Below are 21952 nucleotides of genomic sequence, written 5' to 3'. Positions count from 1 at the left end.
TTATATTATGACCATTAAGCCAAGATCCCAACTTCTCTATGCTATCTATGAATTTCAACTCTATATGTAACTAACACGTTATAAGTTTTGTTTATAAATATAAGGTGCATTTCAGTAAATTACTCTTTTATAATAGTTCTTTTATTACAGCTATAAAATCTATACTAAATCTATATGTTTTTATACTAAATTTATTAATTGTAATACTAATTTTAATTGTTGCTGATCATATGCTAAATTTTATATGAAATTCTTAATTAGAAACTTGAGTTGAATATATATTATATGAAACAATCGGTGTTTAAAACAAAATACAGCTTGATTTATATAGTAATTTATGCTTTACATGTATTTTATATAAATTTTTATTGAATTCAAATATTCAATAGTTTTTTTATGCTAGATTAGTTGTATTTATTTAAATATATTATATTGGCAACCTTTCTTTACCCTGTCCTAATAAACGCATTTTGTAAAAAAATATAGTGCATCAGTTTCGAACTAGCGTCCCCGGTACCCAATAGTAAGGGGTAATAACCATTCGACCATTTGCCACGTAAAGCATCGCCAGATTTTTTTGTATTTAATCACTCCCAAAACACTGTTTTGGCTTATTGGAAGCATATCAGACATAAACGCCATAATCAAAAAATCTATATACCCAATAAGTAATAAATTTGTCGATATAGATTTTCCATAAAATTAGTTTTTAGTCTGATCTTAAAATAAATTTAATTTTTTATAAAAAAAATCACATTTAAAAGTACCTTTTTAGTAGCTCGAAATCCTGTTGGTGGATTTCGGGTGTACTTCAAAATTAGCTTTTCTTCTACATATGCAAGCTATATTTTAAATATGGAGCAAATCGGATCGGCGAAAGGAGTTTAGTTACCTTTTTATGCAATCGTTTTCTCCGTTTCTCATCTCAATATCTTATGAAATATCAATCTACGTTCAAGAGTAATCAATTTCGTTTCCAGACCAGTCATTTGGCATCCTTATTTTTTGAGGTCACATGAGGTCGCACAAAATATGTCATTCCCAACCATTCTAATGAAAATTATGATAGCAATCACTAATATAAAGATATTTTAAAAATGGACAGCAAAGATAATGTAATCAAATGTCGCCCATCTACTGAACCCAAAGATTTATCAGTTTACATAAAGTACTTAAAGAATATGTGTGAATCTTAATTGGAATTCAGTAGTTCAAAACAATCTCGTACCTTCTTTAATCTACCGAAATATTGATTAATGGGAATATAATGAATATAACGCGAGCAAATTGTGCACATATAGTTCTCAAATATTCCTTAATGGTCTCAAGTTAATATACTGTCTTATGGAAATAATTTATATTGGAGTTCATATATAATACAAAGAAAGAAATATTGCAAACTCAGGGAATATAGAATGAGTTTTATATTTTGAAGTTTAAAATCAATCAGAAAAATAAGGGTACAACAAATATGAATTTGAACTGAACTAATTATATATTATGAGGTTCTATAAACAGGGCAACTATACCTCAATAATATTAATTTCCGCTTTTGTACAAAATTTCGTATCTTAAAATGATATTTGAAATAGAATAGTTTCTATTTCATAAAAACCTTTCATATGTAAATGTATTTTACAATACTTGTTTGTGCAAACTACAATTTGATTTCAAACTGAAAAAATACAATGAGCATTACCAAATTTTAAAATAAATATGTGCTAACTTGTTTATGGCTCTTTTTGTTGGATATGTTCCGTGCAAATGAGGAATAGCTTATAAAAAGAAATGAAATACCATAGAAACCATAAAATCTTATTGTTTTTTACTCATAAAAGTGACAATGCAATATAAAAAAAAACAAAATAAAAAAATTTTTTTGAGTAAATTTTATTATGAGTGAAACAACAGAATCAAAACCTACAGATAGCAAGCAAACTACAAACGAACAGCCTACAATACAGAAAATTTCCCAACGTAGAATCCTAAGGGATGTTTTCTTTGTTGTTATTGTAATTGCTGGTATTCTCGCTTTCCTATTATGGCCAAAAGCACAGGTAGAAATTCCAATGAGAACTTTATCTCAACTTCCATATGTATTTAATGAAGATTATTATAAAAAACTCGATACCTATCTTCATCAACTTAATCATGAAAAGATTCTTGTCTTATACGGTCCCCAAGGTGTCGGTAAAACAGCAGGTATTTTCGATTTTATACAGCGTTTGAACAAACAAGAAGGAAGACTTATTATTGATTTTGATTTCTCTCAATTAACAAAATACTCAAATATTTTCGATTTAACATCATACCTTCAATATAATGTTCTTCATTCATTACAGTTATTTGTTAAAAATACAAGAGGTGGAAATCTTAAATATATTTCCCCAATTATTGCAAAATATGACAACATCTGTCCTCAAGGATTTAATCCAGTCGATATTTCATTCATTAAAGATCAAACTCTTTACAATGTTACAAAACAATTCAATGATAAGCTTTCTTATCTTACAAAAAGCCCACAGCTTGCTTCCAGATCATTCTTTGAGTCATTGAACGCTCTTTCTGATGTTGCTGGTCCAATTGTTTTCGTTCATTCTCCAGAAATTTTGATTGGAGCCAAATCTAAATCTGTTCGTGACGTTGTTCAGTCTATTATTAGCGAAGCTGAGAAGTCTGCATTAAATGGAAACCTCACAGTTGTTTTTGAAATCTCAGATTTGACAGCATTTATTGATGGAAGATTCCATCCAGCTCGTTATCAGTATTTGCTTACAGAAGTCCAGGAATTCTCACCAAGAAATGCAGAAAAGCCATTTATTAAAGGAAATCACTTTACAAGACAACAATTCCAAGAGATCGAACCAATCTGCAGAGGAAATGGAAAGTGCTATTCAATGATTAATACCATGCTTAACGATGGTATGTCTTTGAAGGATAGTCTTGAAGAAATTGAAAATGATGCAAAACGTAAAGTTTATTCATCATTTGCAACCCTTAATAATACAGCAGATGCATTGGGATTCTTCAAGGAAATTATTACTAATGGAAATATTCCAATCGAGAAATCCAAAGAATTTTCTCTTCATTTCTTACACCATGATGTTGTATCGATCGCTAATAATACCAGAATTACATTTCAGAATGCTGCAACATTGAAGGCAGCTAGAGCACTTGTTGGAAACGCTAAGATTAATAAATAATTATCTTTTAAATGAATAAATACTACGAAATACATGATTTTTAACAATTTCATAGTAAACATATTAACTATCTTGGGGTAATTTTCAATTTGGGTAATACTTCATCAATAATTTTTCAATTTACAGATAAAATAAGCTATGAGATAACTACATGAAGTACAGTTTAAGCAAATATTAACTGTGTTGACTGTAAAAAAACTCAAGATATCATCAAGAAAGATTTTTCTTTGAAAATTAAATCTCTCATGAATTCATTAAATGCCTGATTCAGCTAAGCTCTCTTGGTTAGATTTGAAGGAATGTTAAAATAAATTTTGATGGGATGATATTAGCAAATAAGGTTTAGAGCAAAAAATAAATATTTATTCGATTTTATGCTCACAGATATCGAGGGTAATTTTGATAAATTTAAAAATTTACTGAGAGCGTTCCTTGATGGCGGCCTTCTCTGCAAGAACGATCTGAACGTTTGTTGGCGGAGAAGCGTAGGATTTTACGCGGCCGTGAGCCTGGTGGATACGGCGCCAGCGGTACTGTGTAGCGCGGTTGCATTGAACGTGGGCAACAAGGACTTCATCAACATTGACGCCTGGCTTCTGTGGAGCACCAGCAAGAGCTGTCTTGATGAGCTTGATGTAGAGCTCGGCGCACTTGACTGGCCAGCGGGATGTTGGGCAGCCCCATTCGTGGCCCTGGGCGTGGTGTGAGATACCACCTTTGTAGCGGAAGAATGGAACAGCGCGCTCCTTTCTCATGACGGCTTCAAGATAAGCGATAGCATCCTGAGCCTTCATGCCCTTGATAACACGGCCTGTTTCCATCATTGGCTTGAAGTGAACGCGCTCTAAGCCTGTTGATGCCTTAAGAGCCTTGGACTCCTCAACATTACTGAAGGTGTAGTGTGTGCTCATCAGATTCAATCAAAAAGGCAAGGCCATGACGGTCGGACGATAGGATTTTCATATCACATGACTGTGACCTCGATCATACAATTCGCTTTAAAACGCAAGAGCAAATGAATAGACTTAATGAAAGATTTGGAATAAAGACGAAATTTTGAAATAGTTTAGTCGGTTTTTGCATTTTTAAAATGTTAGTCACCTTTCTCCTTCCAAAGTGAAAAAAAATTGTTTAAAATATAAAAAGAATTTTTATTCGCATAGGCGACAAACAAGGATTTATAAATAAATAATGGGGCTTTGAGTATTGATCTGAATTGAATCAGATAATTAGCCGTAAAAAATCTTCTAATAACGATTTCTCATGCATGAAAGATGGCTATGAGTGGCGTTAATGAGGGCGTTTGATAATTGGAGTTGGACATAAAATTTGGAGATCTTAATTTTTGAGAATTTTGGTGCGATCTTACTGGTAAAAGCAAGAGTATGGAAGGAGATTGAACTGAGAAAAAAACTAGAGCATGCAAAAGAATCATGCTACAGCTTAGTTGAATGTCATTTATGCAAATATAAATATCTTTTTCAAATTTCAAACAAATTTTTGCCACTTTTTGAAAGAAGATAAGGTAACAAACATTTTAAAATGCAAAACCTAGACTTAAACTATGCCGAAATGTGAGCTCACCGTTACGGTTTTTTCTTTGGGTGGCGAGCTTGCGAGCCCCCCAAAAAAGAAAAAACCGTAACGGTGACTAACATTTAGGAAAAATTTATTTGTGTTTTTTTAATTTCTCCTGAACAAGACTTGAAACCCCATTCAATTATATCTGTGTTACAAATAGTCTCTAAATATGATGATAATGGCTCGGTTAATGCATTACTTTCATGTCAAAAAAATGGTATTTTTGACACTTTACATTTGACAAGAGATTAAATTTTTTTTCATTGATGTTCTTATTGTTAATTTTTCATATTTCATGTTCCATTTTCGCCTCAAAGCAATTCTCATTACCTTTAGCAGTATCAGGAAATTGGACGGCAATTGCTCCTACAAATAAACTCGTTGTTTATTTTATAACTCTTGGTTTTCGTCGTTTTGAAGCACTATTATTCGATAATTTACTGAATGTTAATGTAACTAGAGATAATGTCGCTAGTGTCAAATATAAAAACACAACATTTGAAATGAAATTTTCGAATTATTCAACTCGTCATTATTATGGTTTCGCAAAAATCAACGATGAGCTACAAATTCTTGTTGAGTTCTATTCTCAATATGCAGTTGACGTTACTTTTATTAATCCAAAGACGAAATCAATCGATACATATCTATTTACCAAAAAGCCACAGAAAATGAAAAGAAAAAACATAATACTAATCATGTCCATATTGGCAATGTTTTTCTTGTTCTATCGAAAAGTAATGAAACAAAATCAACAGCAACATCCACATATCAAAAAGGAGTAGCATACCAATACGATTTCTCTGTTAATTTTAGAGTTTTACCTCATATATCTTCATTATAAATTTGTTTTTTTGTAAATATCATATATTAGTAAATGTACAACTATCCTTTATTTTTATGTATTCACAAATCCATTGATTTTCAAATATCTCATATTGAAATGTAAAATTGAATTCGATATTTGAAAAAATAAAGGAGAAATAGCATTCAAATAGCAATAGGTTAATAAACCATCAGATATGTCAGCAATTTCTCATATAAAAGGACGATGATTATGATAAAGATTCCATATAAATTGACATTTTCCAAAAAAAAACTAAAATTGAGCAATCCAAGCGGTGAGGACCGCGATCAGGTTCGCGAGCTTAAAGGAATGCTCAAGAAAATGTATGAAAGAAAGAAGCAAATAGAAGCAGAACTTCAAACTCTAAAGCAAGAGACAGAAGCAAAAAATATGAGACTCGAAATGCTCGAAAAAATAGTAAATGATTCGATGGCTGAAAAAGAAAAAACAAATACAGAGCTTAATGAATCGAAACAACATGTAATTTTACTTCAACAAGAAATTGAAAAAATGAAAACTGAACATTCAAACGAAATCAATCAAATAAATACAGACCACACTTCACAAATCGAAAAATTAGAATCAGAGATTAATAATTACAAACAGCAAGCTCAAAATTCTCCAAATATTAAAAATGAAGAAAATCTTGAACCGAAACAGCAATCAGAGGAAGAAAAGCCGACACCAAACAGCGACTCTGAACAATTAAATAAGCAAATAGAAGAGCTAATGCAGAAAAACAACAAATCAAACGAAGAAATTATTTCATTGAATAATACAGTAGCAAATTTGAATGGAGAAATCGCATCTTTACGTGAGCAGCTCAATCAATCGAATGAACTTAAGAAAACAATACATACAACTTACAAAAAATTAGAAAAAGAATTTATCAAGATACATTCTGAAAACGAAGAGTTACATAAGAAACTAGATTCACAAGTATCATCGGATATGGCTGAAAATCAGAAAATTGATGAGCTAAAATCTCAATTAGCTGAAAAAGAGTCACAATTAGAGCAATTTAACAAAAATGGAGGCAAACTCAAAGGAATATTTAAAGATCTACAACAAAAGAACGAACAATACAAAGAAAACATCCAAAATTTACAAAATGAAATTGTAAAATTGAATGAAACTCTTCAGGAAGCGAACAATGAGCTAAAGAGTGAAAAGGATAAGAGGATATCATTTGAAAAAGACAATAAAATGCTTCAAGAAAAGAATAAACAACTTGAAGATTCAAAATCTCAATTTGATTCAGAGAAACAACATTCAATGTCCAAATTAATCAAAGCGGCTAAAGAAATAGATAATCTCAAGAAGACTAATTCTAAGAAAGATGCTCAAATTCAAGAATTAAATTCACAAATTTCAAAAATGAACGAGAAAGTTGAAATTTTGTCGATGCAACTTGAAAATAATGTATCAGAATCGAGAGAATTAGAGAATACATTAAACGAAACTCTTGGAAACTACAGAAGTCAAGATATCGAAAAAGATTTAATGGAAAAAAGATTAGATGAAATGAGAAAAGAAATCGCTGAGATAAGAGTTGAGAAAGAGCGCTTGGAAACAATAATAGAAGAAAGTAAACGAGCAAGAGCAAATATTGTTCTCGATACTTTTATTTCTGGAATATTTGAGGTGCAAGAAATTGAAGAAGTTGTTGAAGAAAAGATTGAAGTGTCTTCTCCTTATTTACAAAGGATGCTTTTGCAATTTTTCACTCAAGATGACAGAGCAAAGGAATTATTGATACCAGCTATACTTAGATTTGTTGAATGTTCTGAAAATGATGTTAACACCGCTGTTGAAGCATGGCATAGCAGAAAGAAGTGGAAATTATTTTAAATTTTCCTTCTTTCATACTTCAACTTTGTTTACTAGCCGTTTAGTATATATAACATTAGGTCCATTCAACAGAAAGCTAGTTTATTCAATAATTCTTCTAAATAGAAGAATTTTGTTTGACAAATCTAATTTTCCTTTTATCAGAGATATACTTTTGTTTTTATTCGATGTAAATGTTTTTACTATATATAAATTTTTGCAATTCATTAGAATAATAATTGAAATCACACAAAATGTACAATATGTTGAAATATGTAATGCTATAGTTTCTTATTCTCAATAAGAAATATGTTTTCACATAAATCTTCAGCATTATATCGAATTTGCTAGTGATTAATGTATTTTCCACTGTTTTTTGCTCATACTGGCATCAAAACAGCATTATTGCTTAGGTATGATGTAATAGAATTATATAATTGCGTATAACAGATGAAAGCTGTCCAAAGGATAATTCAGAAGAAATTTGACGATTTTACAAAAATTTACATTTGCATAAATAATCGTTATTTTTAATAAATTGAATGAGTGAAGAGCAGGAGAAGCCAGTAGAAGAAAATAATGAGACTAATGAACCTCAGAAAGCTTCGGAAACTGGTGAAACTCATGACGAAAAAGAAAATAATGAATCAAATGAGCTTAAAACGCCAACTCAAACACCATCAGGTAAAAAGAGGCCAAAATCATCGCGTAAGAAAACACCTGGAACGGCGAAAAGGAGAACTGATGTTGATATCGAAGCAGAACTGAAGGCTATTCAGGATAATGAAGGTATAACGGGTCGTGCTGAAATAGTTCGCTATTATTGTGGACATCATCCAGATGTTAGCATCTCAGCACTTCCCCAATGGAAGATTAAGCCTACAGGTAGTATTACATCTGTTAAAATCAAACTTTTCTTCAACAAACGCCATCAAAAGCTATTCTTCTTCTCCGGAATACCTCAACATGAATGGATTGCAACGAGAACGAACGTCGATCAATACAATGAAGTGATGATTGATGAGCACACAACAACAAAAGATGTTGTTATCAAGTTTACTTCTACGAAGAGCCAAGTATTCGGAATATTCGCAACCATAGGAAATCCAGTTGATTTTGGATGGGCTATTCCTGAAAAAGGCTCGTTCGAAGTCGAAACAAGAAAAGTTATCGAAGAATTCTCAAATCATGTCATTATAACAGAAAAGCCATGGCATTTAGCCAAAACTCATTACAGAAGCGTTACGGGAAATAGGCCAGGACTCTTCAGTTGCAAGCAATATCTAATTCATTGTCATCAACCAGGTATTATCTGCCTGGAAGTACTTAACAAGTCGAACAGAAATAAAATGTTAGAAGATGCTATCCAAGGCGCGTTAATTAAGAAAGAAGATAGCGATTTTGCAACAGAAAGAAATTATTTAAACAAGGCCGAACTTCAACTCATTCTACAAGAAGGTGGTGATCGTATTCATCACGCTGGTACAGCAAATTACGTTATTTATCGTACTTTATATGATCACGATTTATTCTACTTTAACGCTATTGAAGGCGATTATGTAATCTGCCCAAGCGTTCCAGAAGGCATCACTCCTGATGAATTGAGCATTACTCTTCACTCAGATGTCCGCGCAAGAGCAGGTCCATTAGATTTAGTCTTCCCACAGAATTTACAGTTCAATTATGACCTTGACGATGCTCAACAGTTCACTGCCTTTGCTACAGAAGGAACTGACGCAAGAGTTTACCTTACATTTCGACCTGATTGCTGGGCCGTTCTTTACATCCGTTGGGAGACGGAAACTTCATCACGGTTTGAATATGTTATATCTGGTGAACCTATCAGAACTGATAATCCAGAATATTACTTAGATTTACCAGCTGGAAAGGTTCTAACTTTGACAATTGCCACTAAGAACGGTGGAAGCAAGATTGGATTGTATTCTCTTATGATCTCAAGTCGTAACAAGCTTACTGTGCAGGCTATGGACGCCAAAATTAACATTACTGATATTGGTAAAGTTCACTTAGATCTTCCTGATGAATCTGAGAAGATTGCAGAGGAAGAAGAGGATGCTAACGATCCTACTGAGAAAAAATCAAAAACATGTCTTATTATATAATAAAAATTATTATCCATTCATTTTTTACTGTTACTGGAAAATACCTAAACATGCTCTTAGTATTTACATGGAAAGATAAAAATACTTCGCCATATGGACAATATAAATCTTTACCTTCTATATTGATTTTAAGATGAACAGGTAATTCAAGCATTACTGACGAAAATAGACTTTAACTCATTAATAAATTGAAGATTTTGATGAGAATAAAAATAAAAATTTTAATAAACATTATTTTTCATTATTTTATAAAGTGAATTTAATTATAATATGAAAAATAGATGGTTTCTATTGTGTTAAAATTTCCAAATTTTTTCGAAAAATCTGTTTTTGATTAAAAATTCTACAAAATGAATCTTATTTTTTCAAAATTCAATTTTTTTTTTTGAATTTTCATCATCAAAGAAAGGAAATATTTAGCTTCTAGTACACTCTACAATACGTTTTAAATCAAAATTAAAGTTTTGTTAATTGAATCTCTCTCAATTGTTAAATTTAACGGGTTTCATTAGTATATAATATAAATCAAACCTATGAAAATTTATATTTCAAGTTTTACTTTGTAGTATTCCCATAGAAATATGATTTTTCGATGCAATAGATGAGTTTTTAGTTAAACATAGGGAAAACTTATGGACAGCATATATTAATAGCTACATTCGGATCAAATTGTTCTATCATTACATCATTATCTCATACAATGAACGGATTTGTTCTGAATTTCGTTAGACAATATGTCAGATTCAATAAATATCATTGGCTTTGATGAGTTGATCAAACGGTCGAATACTTTCTTAAACAAAAATCCAATGAATAAAACAGGTGAAATGTCCAAAACCTATCGTTCAGAAAATGAGCAATTACCCAACTGAGCCAAATCCCAACTCAAAAATCTCTGCATTCGGAACAGTAAATTGCCAAACAATCAGCGGCCTTCCAATTCTTCAACTCCGTGATACTGTTAAGACAAACAATGGTCCTCAATTTGACATTGTCGACGAAGCTATTTACCATTTCCGTACTAACATCTTCATGCGCGACTTCCCAGCTAAGACAGGCGCTGATCGTCTCATCATCTATCTTACATTCTACGGAATGAAGTGCTTAAAGTTCATTGCCAAGAACAAGACAAACAAACAAAAATGCCAACTTGAGCTCGACGGCTGGAACTTAAAGCCATTCCCAATTCCAGGCGAAGGCGGCTTCATAATCGATTCTTATGTTACAGCTCCAGCTAATAACGAGAAGACACAGCTTCGTGAATACTTCAAGAAGCTCCGCATTGAAATGGGCAACAGACTTCTTGCAAGAATCTTCGCTCAAGGAAATGAAGCTGATAAGTGGTGGATTTGCTTTGCCAACAAGAAATTCCTTGACAAGGAAATGGCAAACTAAAAGTCTAAATAAAAGTGTATTACAGTATTCGTATGCTCTAATTATAATCAACTATTATTACGATTTTGTATTTACCTTGAGTTTTAGAGAATATCTAGTATGTAAATCACTACTCATAGGTTTTAAGAATTCAACACCTATCCTATATTTCAGCTTTTTTGGATTGTAATCATATGCCATTAAAATCTTCTCTGTAACTCTTATTTCAAAAGTTATTCGCTTTCAAATTGATCTTTTAATGATATGTGTGGAAGTTTTATTGAGAATATTTTACTTTTTTAATCCTTTTTTATATCGGAATGAGCTTTAAGCTCATGAATTTCAGTAAACACCCTCTACAATCTCTTAGTGCATATGGTTATTTGCATTTCAAGTCGGAATTCAAAGGCTTTCTCTATAAATTTTGTGGGACAGACAGATTATAGGACATTTGATGATTGCATAGAACTATAACACATTTTCTTATCATAGCTCAAGCATTATTTTTCATTGTTCTTCCAATTTCGTTATAAAATCTCATCTCAAAAGTGACAAGGCGCACGTTTATAAAAAAGAACAAACTAGATTTTAGAATGAATACAAGCATAATTCACCTAGTTTCTCAGAATCTCTATAATCAATCACCTTTTCTTATGATATCTACAAGATCTATGAAGTCTAACAATCTCTTTTCACAGTTAAAAATAACAAATTCTTTTTCAAACTTCATTTATCAAAAAGAAAAATCGATTCTCAAAGTATACAACTCCGAATTTAAGAATTTCCAAAATTCTGTTGTCCGTGTTGATGCATACACTGACTCTACTCGAGCAAATTATCAAACGTTTGATCATATGGCTCAAACATTATTCGATCCTAACACAAACTCAAGTTTTTTGAACTGCATATTTTCAAATAGCCAAGATCATGGAGCTATTAACTCCACAGGCCCACTTTTCCTTAAAAATTGTACTTTCACCTCTTGCGCTTCAACAACCACCGGAGGTGCCATATCAGTTTATTCAATCATGATCCTTTATGATTGTACTTTTGAATCCTGCTCTGCTCAATCTGATGGATGCGCATTTTATTGTTCTGCGTCAACGACTGGTGGTGCTGATATTAATGGCCTTATTGTTACAAGCTGCACAGGCCCTAATAGTACATGCTATATAGATGGTACTAATGTTATCCTGAATTCTTTGAAATTTACATCCACGACAAATAGATATCTCTTCTACATTTCTGCAACAGGAAAAGTACAAGTATTCAATTCCGCCTTTGACTTTTCTCAAGCAGCTTCAACAACTGCATTCAATATAGTTTCTACGACAACAACAAACTTTTCATTATATAATGTTAACTTCACAGGTGCAGGATCACTATCTCCTATTACATCGTCAGCTAAATTAAATACTTTAGAGTATTGCTATTTCTCACCAAGTTCAGCCACATCCCCTCTAATTACAGCTTCTCCTGTTTTATTTGGTCCCATCGTCATTTCTGCATCATCATTCACTCCATCATCCACAGACCTTGTATATATTGTCCCATCAACATCAACAGTTCAGAATGTTTTCCTTACAAATCCTGCCTTAGTTTATATTGACTTTGATGAAGCATATTTAGCCAACACAAGCAACTATATTGCAATGCCGATGTCCATGTTTTCAGGATGGATCTCTACATCTTTCACTCTTGGCAAATTTGCTTCAGCAACATCAGCAACTGCATCATCTTCATCATCAGCTGCTTCATCTGCAGCCTCATCTACTGCTTCATCCGCTGCTTCTTCAACTTCAAGTTCTTCATCATCATCAGCATCAAGTTCTAATTCAACATCTTCATCAACAGAATCATCTGACTCCTCTTCATCATCAAAATCAAAACTTTCAACACTTGAGATTGTTTTAATTGTCATTTTAGTTATTATTTTGATATTCGGTATTTTCGGAGCTATATTCATATGCGTGAGAACAAGAAGTCGTCTTGATGAAAGGTACGATCCTTCAGTTCCACCACCATTCCCATAAGGCCAACATTATTTCCTTTTTTGTATTTATCTTATATACATTGTTTTTTTTATTATATCTTCAGTAAATATTGAAAATTGTAATTATAACTATTAAATGATAATAAACATGCTATATAATTCAATGGTAAATGATTTTTCCCTTTAATTCTGCATGATTAACATTTCATATTTACATTCAAATTAAAATTAAAGAAATCAAATTAAACATATTCAAATTATCATAACAAATCTAATCATTTTATAGAGTGTGATGTGACTAAATGTTTATACATTGAAAATATCTATAGATATATATAAATTCCAACAAATTTCTAATTTTTTATGGATTTCATATGTTAAAGTAAGGGGAATCGTTTCATTAGATTATATTTGCAATGTGTATAAAAGTAAATTAACTTCAGAGCTGAAATCAAAAAAATTATAAATTCATTTTCATGGTTTAAGTCGCCATAACTCATACTCCTCAGAAAAAACGAGAGATATTTCCTGAAAAAAATCGAATTGGAGGGAGAATTTAAGAAATTTGATTTAAAAATTTTTAATTTTTAGTTTATTTTAACAAAGTTAAAGATCATATAAATTTTAAAATAATTTTTTGCTATACAACTTATAAATAAATAGAAATATAAAAAAATAAGAAAATCTAAACTTAATTTGCGAAGAAAGCGTCGTTCTGATCAACATCATCCTCTTCGTCTTCTTCATAGTAATCTCCATCGCTGTAGTAGTCCTCTTCCTCGTTTCCATCGTCTCCAGAGAAGAAATCTGCGAGTCCGACCTCTTTTCCACCAGAGAAAGCGTTTCCATCCTCCTCCCCCTCCGGCGGTGTCCTGACTGATTCCGGCGGAAGTGTCTCTTCGTCAGCCCAGTCAGGAAGTGGATCGTAACCTGTAACAGCGCGATTGAAAAAGTGGGAGAACGTTCCGAGCTGGAACTCTGAAACTCCGGCGTCTGTGATGGTCCATGTTGGTGCAGTGCGTGTTGGGAATAAAAGGGACTTCATGTTTTTCACGATATCACTGCATTTGCTTGCAAGTATGGAAAGAAGGAAGTGAGCGCGGTCTCTGATGTCGAACTCGCTGTCTCTCTCGCCAATGCGAAGAACGTACATAGGAATGGCTTGATCTGCACCACATGCGAGTAATTTGGCGGCTAAAGTAAGAGCTTGAAGACGTACTTCGCCGGGTTCGTCTGAGAAGTTCTGTGCAACGTATCTGAGAAGCTGTGGAGCGAATTCTGGGTATGTTTCGTACATATCTCCGACAATTGAGAGAACTGCTGCACGTGCTGATGGTTCTTTGACTTCTATGAACTTCCTGGCAAGGGATTTGAGCGCGTGGAGCTCGTCTTCTGTGTTTCTGCGCTTGCGGAGAAGATGTGCGATAACTAACACGACTTCTGAGAGAACTGGGCCTTCGCTGCGACTCATAAGGCGAAGGAGGCTGAGAAGGCAAGCAGGAATGATCAATTCGTTGACCATGGCGGTCTTTCCCATCGTCTTTACTGCATTTGCAGCAAATTCTGTATCATCGCTGTTTGTATAGGTCGAGAGTTCTCCAAGTATCATGTCGGCATTCGACTGGGAGGCAAGAAGTGCAAGTACACATAATTTAAGGTTTCTGACAGCGGTAATATCGTTTCGTCTGATGAAGAAGTGGTTGAGATGGGGCACAAATATATGGTTGTGCACAGTAGCGATGGTAAGAATCGAAGTAAGTGCTAATTGAGACATAATCTGTGTATCGTAGAGCATTCTGACCATTGGGCGGGCCACTGATGATATATGGGATGGCGGTGCACAGTAGAATAGTAATTGCGTGGCTGCTGTTACGACTGCGTTGTTTGGTGAAGATAATAATTTCTTTGCTGTATGAATAAGAAGGAGATGGTCGGCTGATATAGAATCCTTAGATCCTGCATCATCCCAGAAAGCACCGACATCTTCTTCGTCGAGAGTTTCTGGGTTCTTAAAACAATATCTCGCGTAAATCGTTAGAGCACGAAGAGTGAACAGCTGTCCCCATGCGTCGATCTTTGAGATGTTCTGGCAGATCGAGCGGAAGTGTGTATGTATTAAATCAATATTATTAGGGCAAAGATATAAATAGGCGCAAATTGCACCAGAGAAAGCTATCGGATTTTGATCACCAAGCAGTCTCTGAAGTAATGGAAGATAAACTTCTGTCTCTGAAGGGTCTTCTATTAATTCTGCAGCTTTTACCATTGCGTAAGCAGCTGCTTTCTTTACGTAAGGCGAAGGGTCACCAATGACCTGCGAAACAGCTTCCTGAATGTGCGGAAGTACTTCACGGGATCTAATTGACGACATAACTTTTACAGCCAAAGCTCTGCAAATAGGATCCGAGTCTGTTAAGCACCTCTGGAAAGTATTGACTGAAAGAATAACTTCCTCTGGCGCTTCGTCCGCGTAATGATTTAAGTAGACGTATGCAAGTTGTCTGGCGTTTGGATCTTGAGCTCCAACTTGCTGTACGACAAAAGGAGCGAACTGAACAACATCTATACCTTTAGACATTAATGCTAAAAGAATTTTAAGCGCATTTGTATGATCTTGAAAATTGGTTGATCTAAATAATGTTGAAACTTCTTCAATTTGAGAATCTTGAGAAGAAACAGCAGGTTCCCCTGTAACTGGATTGATCGGGGTGCTAGAGGTGGCTGCAGCATAATCGCTTGATCCAAAAGCACCGAGATTCGACATGAAAATAGGATTTGAACTGATCCTCTCAAATTTATCTCTGTGGAGTTACCTCCCAATTAGTAATATTCTACCGGCATTTGGAAATAAGGTTCATTCTTGTAATTAAATAACATTACAGAAATTATCTTCAAAGTCTCGAAAATTCGCGTTTTGAGAATAAATTTTTATCTTATTCGCATTATATTCTCTCATGATTATGATTTCTCTAATAAACATAAGAAGGATTATTGAATCCGAAGCATATTTTTTGATAGATCATAGGGTTAATTTTATTGCAATAAAATCCTAAGTAACTGGTTCCTGAAACTAAAGTTGAGAATTTGTTTCATATGAGTTTTACCAATGGTAACTCATTTAAGAATACTTCAAGAAATTTGAGAATACAAAGCTATATGATAAACTCTTCCTCTTAAAACCAAATGAATATGACCTATAAACTTTTAGTTTGATCATAAATGATATAACTTATAAGCACAATATGCAATTGCTAAAAAAAAATTAAATTGATATCTAAAATTGGAGACATTACTCACTGGAGTCAGCCAGAATTCATACACAACAAGAATTGTATTTGATTATCGGGTATGAACACGCATATCTTATCCTTCAAAGATAGCGATTTGATAATTTATTTATTGGTGTAATCCCCTGATTTACTTTCTTTTTATAAAAAATGAATGTTTTTCTATTATCAATTACTATGCTTCAGAATCAAACGGGTGTAACAAAGTTTTTGGGAGGAAGTGGCATTGGTATTAACATTGATAATACAAATTATTCTCGTTTATTGTATTCTGAAAATTCATTAACAGCCAGATCAAATAAATTCGGAACAAGATACATGGACATAGGAAATTGTTTAGATCTTACATCAAAAGAACAGAATTTAACAGTAACTTCTTCTTATCCTTTCCATTTGATCTCAATTCCATCAGACTTTTGCAGCGATTATGAATTTGTACTTGCTGATAATTCAGCTGTTTTCATTACTAATGCAACAATTAGCTCAGAATCCACTAAAAAATGCATTTTATTTCAACCATCAGCAATCAGTTATTTTCTTAAAGGAGAATTCATAACAAATAGCTCAGAATGCAGACTGGAGTATACTCCAAATATTAAAAACATAAAACAAAGCGAAATACAAAATTTAACAAATTCATTTTCATTAAAATCAGCTGGTTATCCAATACTTCGACTTTTAAACTGTTCCTCTGAACAAATTTATCTTAAATTTAAGCTAAATACGATAAGAACATCATATGAAGAATTTCGCTGTTATTCATTCCCAGTTCCACAGGCAAATACTGAAGAATCTAGAGAACTGCTGTTTTATGCAACAGAATGCAGCTTTTCATCAGATTCTTTAGTTAATTTCCTTAAATACGGCTATATTGTGTTATTAGTCATCTGTATTCTGATGATATTTGTATGTACAATACCAAAGCGTAACACACGTCCTAAAAACGTTATCGAAATCGTTGCTTTGAAAAAATAGATTTTATAACATTTTTTTGTTATTCATTTTATCAATAAATGTATGTTTATTATAAGAATATGACTTATTTTTTCCATAACATGATCCAAAATTTCTTTTGATATTTTCTTGAATTTTTTTTTGTTATTATTTTATCCAAACTTTAGCAACCCCGGTTGTTTTTCTTGATAATGTGAAACATAAGTTCTCAGTTCAGATTTTTTGATGATGTCTGAGTTATTTAAACAATATGAAGACTTTTTTGAAACATATGAGAAACTGTTCCACAATAAATCTGACGAAACCTTTGAGGAAGATTTTAATATGATTACAAATATTTTGGTTTCCAAGAATAAAATGCGAACTTTAGATGTAATCATGAGTTTAATCATGGCAATCAAATACAACTTTCGTTCTGTTATATTTTATACCAAAATGATCAACCAAATCTTCACACATTATTCAATTTCAACAATTGATTCTGAAATTTTATACAATACAGCCAGATCAATGAATTTAAACTTAAATACTAATGAAAATGGTGTTTATGTAATAGACATTGACAAAAGTTTCATTCCCAAAAAGAATCACATTCAATTCATTATTATGCATGATCAAATCAGCAAATTCAAAAAATTTGCTATTAAACATTCAATTGATGACATTCGGATTGTATTTCCTGGCTTTAAATTTTATACAGTATCTGCAATAGAAGGATGTTGTTATTTTGGATCAGTGAATATTTTCATGTTTCTTCGAACAAATTTCAACATACCAATCACAGAACAATGTCTACAATTGTCTCTCATCGGTGGAAATACCGATATTATCAATGAATGTTTACAAGTTTTCAAAATACATCACAGAAGTTTCAATTACATTATATCTCATAACAACAAATTCCTTGAATATTGTTTGGAAATGAATTTATATAAACCTAGAATTCTTGATGATGATGAAATTATTTTTTCACAAAACTTGAAAGCTTTGTTTCTTTTATATGAAAAATGTAAAGAAGCAATAATTCCATGGTGTGCTGGATTTCCACAATCATATGAACTTTTGAAAGATTCAGATCTCAAATATGAAAAGACATCTTCCGACAAACGAACAATTCTCCATTATGCAACTAGTTTTAACAATTTTGATATTTGTAAATTTATTTTGGATTTACCAAATTATAAAAACGTTAAAATTGATTCTGCGAAACAAAATGGAATGACTTCTCTTGATATTGCAATCCATAATAAAAACAAAGAAATAGCAGAATTACTTATTTCACATGGGGCAAATATTAATATCAGAAGTCAAAATCGAGAAACATATCTTCATGCTGCAGCACGAGAAAATTTAAAAGAAATCGCAAAATTACTTATTTCACATGGAGTTAATGTTAATGTAACGGATAATGATAAAAAACACCACTTCATATTACATCAAAAAAAAATTATAAAGAAACTGCAGAACTTCTTATTTCACATGGAGCCGACATCAATGCAAAAGATGATGCAAATAAGACACCTCTTCATATTGCTTCGAAACAAAATTTCATCGAATATGCAAACATGCTTATTTCACATGGTGCAGATGTTAATGCAAAAGATAAAGATTTGCAAACTCCTCTTCATTGTGCTTCAGAATGCAATTCAAAGGAAATCGCAGAATTACTTATTGGTCATGGTGCAGAAATCAATTCTAAAGATGAAGAAAAAGAAACTCCTCTTCATGTAACTGCATATTGTGATAGTATTGCAGTAGCCGAAGTACTTATTCTTCATGGTGCAAATATCAATAAACATAATATGGAAGGTAAACTCCCCATTCATGTTTCTGTCGAAGAGAGCCATTATAAGATTTCCGAATTTTTAATATCACATGGGGCAGACATCAATGCAACCGAAAAATATTCATTGAATACCGCTTTACATAATGCAGTCACATACGGCGATACCGATTCAATAAAATTTCTTATTTCTCATGGTATCAACATTGATTCAAAAGATAAAGATGGGAATACCTCTCTTCATTTAGCAGTTGTAAATTCTGATATCGAATTTATTGAAATCCTTCTTGAAAATGGAGCAGATATCAACTCCAAAAATTTCAAAGGCCAAACTGTCCTTCATATTTCAGTTGAAAAAAATGACATAGATATTACAAAATATCTTGTTGAACATTCTTCAAATATCAAATCAAGAGATAACAACGGAAAAACAGCTCTTCATATTTCATCAAAATTTAATAACACAAAAGCAGCAAATCTATTAATTTCATCTGGAATTCAAATAGATAAAAGAGATCATGAAGGTAAAACCGCACTTCATGAAGCAGCAGCAATAAATAATACAGAAATTGGCGAAATTCTAATTTCCCATGGTTCAAATATTCATGCAAAAGATAACTATGGAAAAACTGCTCTCCATTGTGCATAATCGTTTTTGCGCATTTTTTGCACCCCATGTAAAACCCAAATTTACCGAACTTTTAATTGAAAAAGGACATAATATCAACGAAAAAGACAACGAAGGGAAAACTCCCCTTCATATTGCAGCAGAAAACGATGACATCGAGTTTGCTAAATTTCTTATTTCTCATGGTGCTGATATCAATGCGAGAGATTATGACTGGAAAACAGCTCTCCATCTGTCTGTACAAAAGAATAGTGAGAAAGTAACAGGATTTCTTATTTTAGAAGGTGTGAAAGTTCATTGCAAAGATTGCCATCATAGGACAGCTCTTGATTATGCCTGCAATTATCGAATTATCAATCTTCTTATTTTGCACAAAGATGATGTTGATAAAAAGATCAAAATATAAAAATATTAAAATCTTAATTCAATTTTTTGATAACTAGTGTGATGCGCCATTGAAAATTAACCTTAAACATCTGAATTGAAATTCATGTCATAGGGGCGTAAGTGCACCACTAAAAAATCTTATTGATTCTTATTTCTAATGATAAAAGACACGTTTTTCCAATGAGAAAAAATTCATAATTTATTATAATATATTGAATTGGGATCTGAAATAAATACAATAGATTTTACATTCAATTCATCGAAAATTTTCACAATCGTAAATTATTGTAAATTTGATGAAACTCTCTGAAATAATTGATAAATGTCAAATTTCAAATGAAGAAAGAAGATGATTTCTGTTATGTAAATGAACTTGCAGCCACAGATAGAAGCAAAAAATTATCAACATCAAGTGAATAACTATAATATAATATCAATCCATCCAAAATCGAAGTTCTACGCAAAGAAACGGAAGAAAGTTCAGTTGGGAAGAATATTATGGCACTAGTACCAAAGATGTGCAGACACAGAATGGAACACCATTCTCAGATACTACAAGTTCTAATAATTATTACGTTTTTAAATGTTTATTTGAAGAATGCAAAGAAATCGGTGCAATTTACATCAAAAGAACAAACAATATTTGCACATTACTTGAGAATTCTAAATTTGACAACTGTAGTTCCACTTCAGATGATGGTGGTGGATCTGTCTACTATCAATGCTTTCAAAAAGGACATTTTGTACAAAAACGAACATGCTACTATAAATCAATAGCAAGCAATAAATTCATGGCATTTAGACAATGGGCTGGATATGATTCTTCATATAAAAACTACGCAATTGATGTTTCTGTTTCTAATTGTGGAGAAAGTGAATCAAAAGGAAGTTCTACATTTTTTATTATGTATGGTGATATAATTATTTCCAACATTAATAGCACAAACAACAAATGTAATCAATATTCATCATATTATAGTCACCTTAACACAAGATCATTTACATGTAATTTCTCAACATTCAGAGAAAACAACCAAACTGAAACTTATTCACTTCAATTTGAGATTAATGAAGGTAGTCCGAGATCTATACAAACAGTTTCTTATTGCAATGTTATTGGAAATAAATGCGGAACAGATAATAACCAAGTTTTATTTGTTAGTACATACACAACTAATGTTGATCACTGCATATTTTTAAATAACACTGCAAAGTACATGTTTCATAACGATGTTAAAAAATACACATTGACTATTTCAGATTCATATGTAGAATCACAGTCAGTTTCAAGTACAGGAGGAAGTGTTATATTTACTAATCTAACAAATAATTACGATTTTTATAATTTTTATCATTATTTCACAGAAAATTGTTACAATGAAGTAAAAGAAATTTCAAATAAATTATCCTATCTTTCTAAATTTTCAAAAACTGTTGTAATAAACAGAAATTCATCAAAAGTGACAGCTCTCAATTTTTTGACATTTGTAATTTCTAAATTGAATGAGAAAAATGAAATAATACTAAGCATAATACAATATTCTAGATTTAATTATAATTAGGAAAAAGTTAGTTTTGAGAATACTTTTCATAGGCATATAGAATGAAATCTTCTGAAAAATAATATCACATAAACTCATATTATTTTCTAATATATAACTATTTTATATAAAAATCAAATTCAATGATCTTAAAAGCGAAGGATAAACCTCAAAATTTACGAATATAATGAGTGGGAATATAATGCTTATCTATCATAAAACCATATGAAATATCAATTTTTGCTTTACGCCTAATTTTTGACGACAATTAGCAAAAATGTTAAATGTTAACACTCAGTCCATTTGAATATGAAAATAAAATTGACTTTGATTAAATGTTTTTATTTATCATGCAATTCTTCTTGCGACCAAAGATTTGAATAAAAGTTCAAAAAAATAAGATAGCTTAAAAAATAATATA

At 32.0% G+C, this 21952-nt stretch overlaps 9 protein-coding genes across 9 annotated transcripts, besides 2 other annotated features; 7 read left to right on the top strand and 2 right to left on the bottom strand.

The window, feature by feature from the left end:
* Positions 1 to 1873: 1873 nt before the first annotated feature.
* TVAGG3_0984120 (P-loop containing nucleoside triphosphate hydrolases family) lies at positions 1874 to 3459 on the top strand (the record flags this gene model as incomplete). Its single annotated transcript, XM_001579408.1, has 1 exon — positions 1896 to 3203. One exon carries the CDS (start codon positions 1896 to 1898, stop codon positions 3201 to 3203), a length of 1308 nt encoding a protein of 435 aa, XP_001579458.1.
* Positions 3460 to 3540: 81 nt separating this feature from the next.
* On the bottom strand, positions 3541 to 4125 carry TVAGG3_0984110 (structural constituent of ribosome; the record flags this gene model as incomplete). Its single annotated transcript, XM_001579409.2, has 1 exon — positions 3620 to 4114. One exon carries the CDS (start codon positions 4112 to 4114, stop codon positions 3620 to 3622), a length of 495 nt encoding a protein of 164 aa, XP_001579459.1.
* Positions 4126 to 5874: 1749 nt separating this feature from the next.
* TVAGG3_0984100 (uncharacterized protein) lies at positions 5875 to 7644 on the top strand (the record flags this gene model as incomplete). Its single annotated transcript, XM_001579410.1, has 1 exon — positions 5941 to 7482. One exon carries the CDS (start codon positions 5941 to 5943, stop codon positions 7480 to 7482), a length of 1542 nt encoding a protein of 513 aa, XP_001579460.1.
* A 178-nt stretch (positions 7645 to 7822) lies between these two features.
* TVAGG3_0984090 (uncharacterized protein) lies at positions 7823 to 9745 on the top strand (the record flags this gene model as incomplete). The annotated part of the gene is made up of 1 exon (XM_001579411.1): positions 8004 to 9584. The coding sequence occupies one exon, from the start codon at positions 8004 to 8006 to the stop codon at positions 9582 to 9584; it is 1581 nt and encodes a 526-aa protein (XP_001579461.1).
* A 691-nt stretch (positions 9746 to 10436) lies between these two features.
* On the top strand, positions 10437 to 11020 carry TVAGG3_0984080 (Arp2/3 complex-mediated actin nucleation; the record flags this gene model as incomplete). Its single annotated transcript, XM_001579412.2, has 1 exon — positions 10437 to 10979. The coding sequence occupies one exon, from the start codon at positions 10437 to 10439 to the stop codon at positions 10977 to 10979; it is 543 nt and encodes a 180-aa protein (XP_001579462.1).
* A 591-nt stretch (positions 11021 to 11611) lies between these two features.
* On the top strand, positions 11612 to 12991 carry TVAGG3_0984070 (pectin lyase-like family; the record flags this gene model as incomplete). Its single annotated transcript, XM_001579413.1, has 1 exon — positions 11612 to 12991. One exon carries the CDS (start codon positions 11612 to 11614, stop codon positions 12989 to 12991), a length of 1380 nt encoding a protein of 459 aa, XP_001579463.1.
* Positions 12992 to 13568: 577 nt separating this feature from the next.
* TVAGG3_0984060 (adaptor complex subunit beta family member family) lies at positions 13569 to 15731 on the bottom strand (the record flags this gene model as incomplete). The annotated part of the gene is made up of 1 exon (XM_001579414.1): positions 13643 to 15715. One exon carries the CDS (start codon positions 15713 to 15715, stop codon positions 13643 to 13645), a length of 2073 nt encoding a protein of 690 aa, XP_001579464.1.
* A 645-nt stretch (positions 15732 to 16376) lies between these two features.
* TVAGG3_0984050 (uncharacterized protein) lies at positions 16377 to 17271 on the top strand (the record flags this gene model as incomplete). Its single annotated transcript, XM_001579415.1, has 1 exon — positions 16389 to 17213. The coding sequence occupies one exon, from the start codon at positions 16389 to 16391 to the stop codon at positions 17211 to 17213; it is 825 nt and encodes a 274-aa protein (XP_001579465.1).
* Positions 17272 to 18757: 1486 nt separating this feature from the next.
* On the top strand, positions 18758 to 19624 carry TVAGG3_0984040 (myotrophin family; the record flags this gene model as incomplete). Its single annotated transcript, XM_001579416.1, has 1 exon — positions 18758 to 19624. One exon carries the CDS (start codon positions 18758 to 18760, stop codon positions 19622 to 19624), a length of 867 nt encoding a protein of 288 aa, XP_001579466.1.
* A 472-nt stretch (positions 19625 to 20096) lies between these two features.
* Positions 20097 to 20117: a mobile genetic element.
* Positions 20118 to 21427: 1310 nt separating this feature from the next.
* Positions 21428 to 21464: a mobile genetic element.
* Positions 21465 to 21952: the final 488 nt, after the last annotated feature.

This window comes from Trichomonas vaginalis, chromosome I (genome assembly GCF_026262505.1).
Source record: "Trichomonas vaginalis G3 chromosome I, whole genome shotgun sequence".
In the NCBI taxonomy this organism is placed as follows: domain Eukaryota; phylum Parabasalia; order Trichomonadida; family Trichomonadidae; genus Trichomonas; species Trichomonas vaginalis.
This window is presented reverse-complemented; position numbering and strand designations above follow the sequence as displayed.